This window comes from Helianthus annuus, chromosome 5 (assembly GCF_002127325.2).
Source record: "Helianthus annuus cultivar XRQ/B chromosome 5, HanXRQr2.0-SUNRISE, whole genome shotgun sequence".
Lineage (NCBI taxonomy): Eukaryota > Viridiplantae > Streptophyta > Magnoliopsida > Asterales > Asteraceae > Helianthus > Helianthus annuus.
This window is the reverse complement of record NC_035437.2, coordinates 140,998,669-141,006,607: the sequence shown is the minus strand read 5'-3', so window position 1 is coordinate 141,006,607 and position 7,939 is coordinate 140,998,669. Positions and strand designations below refer to the sequence as shown.

Below are 7,939 nucleotides of genomic sequence, written 5' to 3'. Positions count from 1 at the left end.
CCTTAGATTCTGCGAACCTTAGAATTGACCACTGCCCCGTGTCCAGTGGGCACGCCCCCGTGGTAGGTGATAGAAGCTTCTACAACTTTGTCTTTTCTGCTGACACTTGGGCACGCCCCCGTGCTCACTGAGCACGGGGCGTGTTCAGCCTTCTGTTCTCTTGTTTTGCTTGGGAAGATGCTGTCGGGGGGTCGGGCATGCCACGTTTGTTCCTCTTATTGTATTTATGTTAGATTTAGCTGCCTTTTTTATTTCCTTTGTTCATTTGAGCTTATTTACTCCTGAAAATACTAAAGGAAGACAAAAACATACTTTTTCCAACATTAGTACTAAAAAAGGGTTAGTTTTATGCCACAATTGATGTAATTTATATGTTGGATTTTGTGCACATCACTATCAAGAGAATTTGTCAGAAGAGGAACCCCGATTTGATAAAGACGAGATCGAATTCGATGAAGAATGTGCGTTTGTACAAAAACTTGAAGTTAACGTTCGAGATGACAACAATAATTTTGATGAGTTTTTATACGGTGAAAAGCTTGTTGATGCAGTGAGTATTGGAGGCATAGCAGCGGCAGGGGGTGGTGAGTCACAAAGCACGGTGACTACGAGTGAAGAGATGAATTTGGAAGCTCTATTATTTCGGTCTTCAAATACAGAAGGTTTGGATTTTGAATTGTTTCCTCCTATGAATATGGAATTTCAAATTGGAAAAGATTTTAAATTTCCTCCTATGAATATAGAATTTCAAATTGGAAAAGATTTTAAAAATGTTTCAATGGATAAACATGCTACATATGATGTGGTTGACCTCATGCCACACATGCATGAGGATAGTACACCTGGAAAGTATAACGTAAATAAGAGCATGTATGTGGAAAGGAAATTAAGTGGGGAGTTAACGGAGTTTAATGAGGAAAATGTTGTTTTGCATGAACCAGATTTAAATACAAAAGTTACTGATTTGGAAAAAAAGTGTGGGTCTTCTAATAGTCCACTAAATCCTTTACATGGGCCTTAGGCAAAGAAGATCAATGTTCCGTTCGATAATCTAGTGTCTAGCCGAAAAAATAAAGCATGGAAAATTGGACTGGCCGAAGAGATGGTAATGAAATTAAATGATTCGGTGGACTTTGTATTTGGGTCTACTAAAGCCCAACTAACGAAGACTCGAACAAATATTTCAGCTGACCTTGGAGTGAACCACATTCAATTAGGCTTAAGAAGCCGATTCAATGCTTCATTCAACCCAGGTGGTACGGTTTTTGAGTTAGGCAAGACGACATATAAAGTAGAACTATTTAGGCAGGTCAAGATTATCATGGATAGGAATCGGGTTGATGTTCCATTCGAACCAGGTGGCTTGGTTCGAAGACAAAACTCGAGTACGAGTTTTTTTCGAAGACGGGGAGTATGATGCAGGATATATACGGATATTATTTTATATTTACTTGAAATTTTAGTTTTCTAATATTTTGTTATTTTGTTTCCTTTTGGATTATGACTCCTATCATATAAATAGGATGTCTAGGGTTATTGTTTGTTTAGTTTTTGTTGATTATTGAATAGAAAGAACGTTGTCATTGAACCTTTTGGTTCATTAATCGCCTTTGATTAATCATTATGTTTTTGAACCATTTGATTGCGTGAGAAACTGCATCAGGCCATTTGATTGCTCTGATACCACCTGATGCAGTTTCTCACGCAATCAAATGGCTCAAAAACATAATGATTAATCAAAGGCGATTAATGAACCAAAAGGTTCAAGAACAACTTCTTTCTATTCAATAATCAACAAAAACTAAAAAAACAATAACCCTAGACATCCTATTTATATGATAGGAGTCATAATCCAAAAGAAAATTAAATAACAAAAAATTAGGAAACTAAAATTTCAAGTAAATATAAAATAATATCGGTATATATCCTGCATCATTACACTTTTAAGTTTTAATGAAAATAAAACTATACGGAGCGTTCACGATGATACCCTCCTCCTACCAACCAATTTAACGGTACCATAGCAACAACCCGGAAACCCTCTCCCCTAGGGCTGTAAACGAACCGAACGTTCAGCGAACAGTTCGTGAACCGTTCGGCAGGAAGTTCGTTTATGTTCGTTCGATTAGCTTAACGAACGAACACGAACAAAAAATTTCGTTCGGTTAGCTTAGCGAACGAACACGAACACAGGTTTCGTTCGTTCAATTGCGTTCGTGAACGTTCGGTAATATATGTTCGGTTACGTTCGTTCATGTTCGTTTGTTTATATTAATAAAAACAATAAATAATAAAGCTTTTATCTAAACATATTGAAAACTTGAAACCATATTTTTTTTCTAAGTTAACCAAAATTTGGACATTCTAAGACATTTTTGGGGATAATTATGTCTAAGTTAATTAAACCTGATTCATCATTTGATGGTGTAGTAGACTTCTTGTGTTTTGATTTATTATTTGATGGTTGTATTTAACTACTTGTATCAAATGTTTAAGGATACCAAAGTTTTTATGTTTTATTTTCAAGTTAAATGTTCGTTTCCATTCGTTTTTATTTGCTTTCATTCGTTTGTGTTCAAGACCAGTGTTCACGAACTGTTCGTGAACAACTGAATTTGCTTAACGAACGGACACGAACACAAACTTATGTTCGGTATGCGTTCGTGAACAGTTCGCGAACATGTTAATATCCTTAACGAACGAACACGAACATGGCCTTGTTCGTGTTCGTTCGGTTCGTTTACAGCCCTACTCTCCCCAACGACCGTGTTTCCGCCCAGATTGGATACCCAATTTCCTTTACCCAAAAGATAGCACATAGCAGTAAGTGATACCTGTGAACGCCCCGTATATCACAAGTGTCACACAAGTAACATATATTATTTTAATTTGTCACATACGCGGATACGTGGTCAAAACCGCCAGCTGTCCCGGTTCATTCCTTCCTTAACAGCGTTACCCAAACGCCCACTTTAAAACTATCCCTCCCACCCCTAAATCAACACACACCCCAAACAAACATCCTCTCTTCTCTTTCTGATACAACCAACAATGGACCTGCAACAATCAATAAGCAACCAAACCCACGTCTCCACCACACTCACAACCCACCTCCTCTCCAAAAACCCCAACACCAACGTTGTCTTCTCTCCTCTTTCCATCCACGTGGTCCTGAGCCTGGTAGCCGCCGGTTCCAAGGGTCAAACGTTGGATCAACTCCTGGGTTTCCTCAAAACCAAGGGTGTGGATGACCTCAACACTCTTTCTTCTCAGCTTGTGTCCTTGATCTTGGCTGATGGTAGCCCCAGTGGTGGACCTAGGTTGTGTTTTGCAAACGGAGTTTGGGTTGACAAAACACTTGATCTTAAACCTTCTTTTAAAGAGATTGTGGACACTGTTTACAAAGCGGCTTCGAATCAAGTTGATTTCCAGACCAGGGTTTGTTCTAAACCTTATAATTTTATAAATGGTCATGATCTACTGCTTTGAATTTGATTTTATAGTTTATTATGTGATTTGATTTGTTTATTTGGGATATATTAATTTGATCTAACTTTTATGAGATAAGTTTTAGATCATGTTTTCTAGGTTCATGTGGGATTGATGATTTCTGCATTTTTCTACAGTTTTAAGTAAGACCTGTGAGAACTAGGGGTGAATATGGGCCGGTTTAACCGAACCAAACCGTAACTGAACACTTGGGTTATCAAAGGTTAATAACCGATTGTTTTCGGTTAAATTGGTTTTTGAAATGGTGGTTAATTGAAAGTATGGTTGAATAGGCTAAAAGCCCCTCTTTGGTTTGTGAATGCTCACTTTCTTCAATTACAGATAATTGTGTTTTCTTCGATTTGTGATCAGTTCAACTAATAATATTCTAATCATTGCTTTACTTTAAATTCTTATTCTTAAGTTGGTGTGTTTCTTATTAAACTGAGGATCATCATTATTAACTTAATTTAGGCTTTCCACAAAATTGACATTAACAATAATGTTTGAATTATATTTTTCTGTTAAAGCTTTCGAATGCGGTATGCGCATATAATGTATATATGTGTGGGTGCTCTTGGGGCAAAAGTGAAAGTGCACTAATTTTAACATTATTTTACTAATTTTGTGAAAATAATGTTAAGAGAGGGGATGGTTAATCATGCATCATGTGGTGGCGTTGATAGCCGAAAGACAAGGGAGTACATGCACTAATTGACCTTTGTCTTAATTGCCTAGTGTTATGTGCCTTATGTCCAAGGCTTGATACAAAACTACCATCGAGCGGGAGGTCTCACTGGAAGCAGCCTCTCTATTCCTACGGGGTAGAGATAAGGTTGTCTACATCTTACCCTCCTCAGACCCTACCTTAGCTTTGCTATTGGTGGGATTTACTGAGTATGATGATGATGATGTTAAAGCTTTCGAATGCCATATTCCAGACCGTCTCTAACTCCAAAGAATATAAGTATCCATTGCATTAAGGAACTGGTGATTTTTGCTCTTTCTTGATCTGTTTTAGGCTTTTAGCCTAGTGTTAAAGACATCCATGATTTTATGTCTTCTAGAATCATATGTTGTAGGGTTCGGTTTGGTTAATTCGGTTTACCATGAATTTTAACCATAACCGAACCCTTATAATCACTTATCAGAAAACATGTTTAATCGAACCATCAGTTATTTAATTATTTGGTTTGATTATTTTGGTTAGTTTTTTGCTCACCCTTAGTAAGAACACTTATACCTGTTGTTTTAACAATGATATATAATATAGTTATACAACACAAGTGCCTCTGTAAGTCCTTGGTGATAGAATATTAATAATTCGTTGTTAAGTTTATAGAAATTATCTGGCTTACCAGCAATTTTGTAGCATATGGTGAAGTTGCATCATGCATCGACTATTTTTCTAGACATAACTAACAATTTTTCAGGATTAATTACTACTTTTCCTACCTAATATTCGCTTGCAACAAACTACAAATTTTAGTCGAATTCGGCTTTATTCCTCTAACCTATACTTTAATAGAGTTAAATTTGGATGAATATATTTATTTGTAATGGTTTCTGGTTCTCATAACCGGTCTTTATCAAAGGTATAAAAGTTTCTTTTTGGTATTGCTAACATATTATTTATTGATTACTAAAGGCGGCTGAGGTAACAACTGAAGTGAATTCATGGGCCGAAAAGCAAACAAATGGCCTTATCAAACAAGTCCTCCCTGCGGGTGCAGTTAACAGTTCCACTAGGCTCGTCTTTGCAAATGCAGTCTACTTCAAGGGAGCATGGAGTGAGAAGTTTGACCAGTCAAAGACAAAAGAATCTGATTTCCACCTCCTTGATGGCAACAAAGTTCAAGTTCCTTTCATGACCAGCAAGAAAAAACAATTCGTGAGCGAATATAATGATTTTAAAGTACTGGGTCTTCCCTGCTTGCAAGGACAAGATAACCGCCAGTTCACAATGTACTTTTACCTCCCAGATGCAAAAAACGGCCTTCCGTCTTTACTACAGAAAATCGGTTCCACATCTGATTTTTTTGACCGTCACATTCCACGCCAAAAAGTAGAAGTCGGACAGTTTTTGTTACCAAAATTCAAGATCTCATTTGGGTTTGAAGCTTCTGACGCATTGAAAGAATTAGGGCTTGTATTGCCTTTCCACGGTGGGGATGGTTTGACCGAGATGGTTGACTCGTCGGTTGGTCAAAGTCTGTATGTTTCGAGCATTCACCATAAATCTTTTGTGGAGGTGAACGAAGAAGGTACCGAAGCTGCAGCAGCATCTGCAGCCGTAGTGATGCTCAGATCAATAATGAGCAACGACAAGGTGGATTTTGTGGCAGATCACCCGTTTTTGTTTGTGATTAGGGAAGATTTGACGGGGGTCGTTTTGTTTATGGGACAGGTAATTGACCCTCGTGTTGGTTAAGATCTTGGATGCATGTGATGTTTGTATTATGGTTATAAATGTAGGCTTTAGTGTTTGTACTTTATGAGTGCCAATAAATCTGTAGTGTCATGAATACATTGTGTGTCCTGTTTTGAATGAGAATTATATTTTGACTTTTTTGGGCCAACTGATTTTTGGGCTAATAGTATTATATTTTGGGCCATTTATTTCTGTTCAAACTATTGATTTGTCATGTTTTGTTCATTACTCTCGTATAGTGGTATCCTAATATTATGTATCACAACTAAATGGTATAAAGCTATCATTAAGATATAAATGTTGGTTTAAATGTTTTATTATTGGTGTCTAATAATGTATAATGTATATTAGTTTATTCTAGGTGTTTTGACTCTTGAGTTTATACACTTAATATGTGTTTAACGAGTTTACTAGGAAGTTGTATTGGTTGGATACGGGGCAATTTTGGAAGTGCATTTTTATCAGGCTATGCGGTATGGGAGAGACTCATCCTTGGAGGATGACCCTTTACGTAGACGCTACGTCATAGTCCTTGGAGGATGCCCATCCGAGGAAGTGCATTTTTATCAGGCTATGCGGTATGGGAGAGACTCATCCTTGGAGGATGACCCTTCACGTAGGCGCTACGTCATAGTCCTTGGATGATGCCCATCCGAGGATGAAACAATGGAAATGGAGGATAAGCCTACGCCCACCAACTTATTTTTTTTTAATTTTATCTACTTTTTTAACATTGGTTATAGAATGGACTCTTAACTAATCTCATAAACATTTTTACACCCCTTAAAGCATCGTTTCACAAAGCTTTGTTTTTCATAAAAATCCTCGCCGGACCTCCGTATCTTCGCCGGAATTTGTTTCTCTCGTCGGTGTTTGTTTCGCCGGAATCACCGAGTCACGTCATACGTGGTCACCGGTAAGCAATAATACGTCTCCTCCTTTTGTTAATACATGGGAATCAAAACCCCCAACATAGTTTCGATGATCCATGCTCCGAACTGTGGAATTTTGTTGTTTAAAGTTCTAGGGTTCGTTTGGGATTTTGATTTGAAGGAAGATAATAGGAGTTATTTGCAACGTTCAAAATTTTGTCTTGTAGTGCCGGTCTCAATTGTCGAGAGGGCGACGAATACGGCGACGGGGGGAATGGTGTTTGGGTCGGCGCCGGGCCAGTCCGAGCCCCACACCGTATAGCCTCATATTTTAAAGTGAGTTTGTTACCTTGGATGTGTTTTATTTCATGACTATAAGTATGTTAAGGTGGGGGTTCGATTATACGAACAATACCTTATTTCATCATGTAAGTTGGTTCCATTACGAACAATACTAATAAGTATGTTAAGGTGGTGGTTCCATTATAACTTCATTTACGCCATATCTATGTAAGTTGGTTTCTAGGTGTGTGTGCAATGTGATTGTGATTAACAGAGGGGTAAATTTTGTGATGTTTTTAAGCTTAAAGTGTGTGTGCCCGCGGGTGTGTGTGTGTGGGGGGTGGGTGGGGGGGGGGTGTTTAAAAGGCTTCTAAATACAAGTTGACCCAAGTGTTGGTACATTGTCGCCTGAGTGTGAATAATCGTATAAACTATGTATGTGTATGTGTATGTGTGTGTCTCTGTGTAAAGTCCACGATGATGGCAATAGTGTATGTATCATTTTGATAGTTGTCAAGCCAAATTAAACAATTACCAGTGTGCAGCTAACATTGGTGTTCTGAAGTAAAAGGTCATACTTAATAAACCGTATGCTTAACAATGTGTGATGAAGTGTCTGCAAAGCGTGGGTGGAGTAGTAAGTGTGATGTGTGGTGTGGTGTGAATGTGTACGTGTGATATGATTACATTGTGAGATTTATGGTGGGTGTAGTTATTTAAACTAAACATTTGATAAAGTGGTATGAAAGATTAAATTTGGTTTTTAAAACAATAAGTGTGTTTTACAAGTTATAGACTCACAAGCGAAAGCTGATATGTTTTAGTATGTGTTTTAGGTTGAATTTAGGTGAGTCGTGACAACGGA

General features: G+C 37.7%; 1 protein-coding gene across 1 annotated transcript; it reads left to right on the top strand.

Moving 5' to 3' along the window:
* Nucleotides 1–2,943: 2,943 nt before the first annotated feature.
* Nucleotides 2,944–6,068, top strand: LOC110899629 (serpin-ZX). The gene is made up of 2 exons (XM_022146521.1): nt 2,944–3,438; nt 5,138–6,068. Exons 1-2 carry the CDS (start codon nt 3,052–3,054, stop codon nt 5,918–5,920), a joined length of 1,170 nt encoding a protein of 389 aa, XP_022002213.1. The 5' UTR covers nt 2,944–3,051; the 3' UTR covers nt 5,921–6,068.
* Nucleotides 6,069–7,939: the final 1,871 nt, after the last annotated feature.

Bases quoted from the DNA above. Each gene is read 5' to 3' on its own strand.
- LOC110899629 (XM_022146521.1), top strand. From the start codon at position 3,052: ATGGACCTGCAACAATCAATAAGCAACCAAACCCACGTCTCCACCACA. The intron at 3,439-5,137 runs GTTTGTTCTAAA...TGATTACTAAAG, and splicing joins AAGTTGATTTCCAGACCAGG to GCGGCTGAGGTAACAACTGA.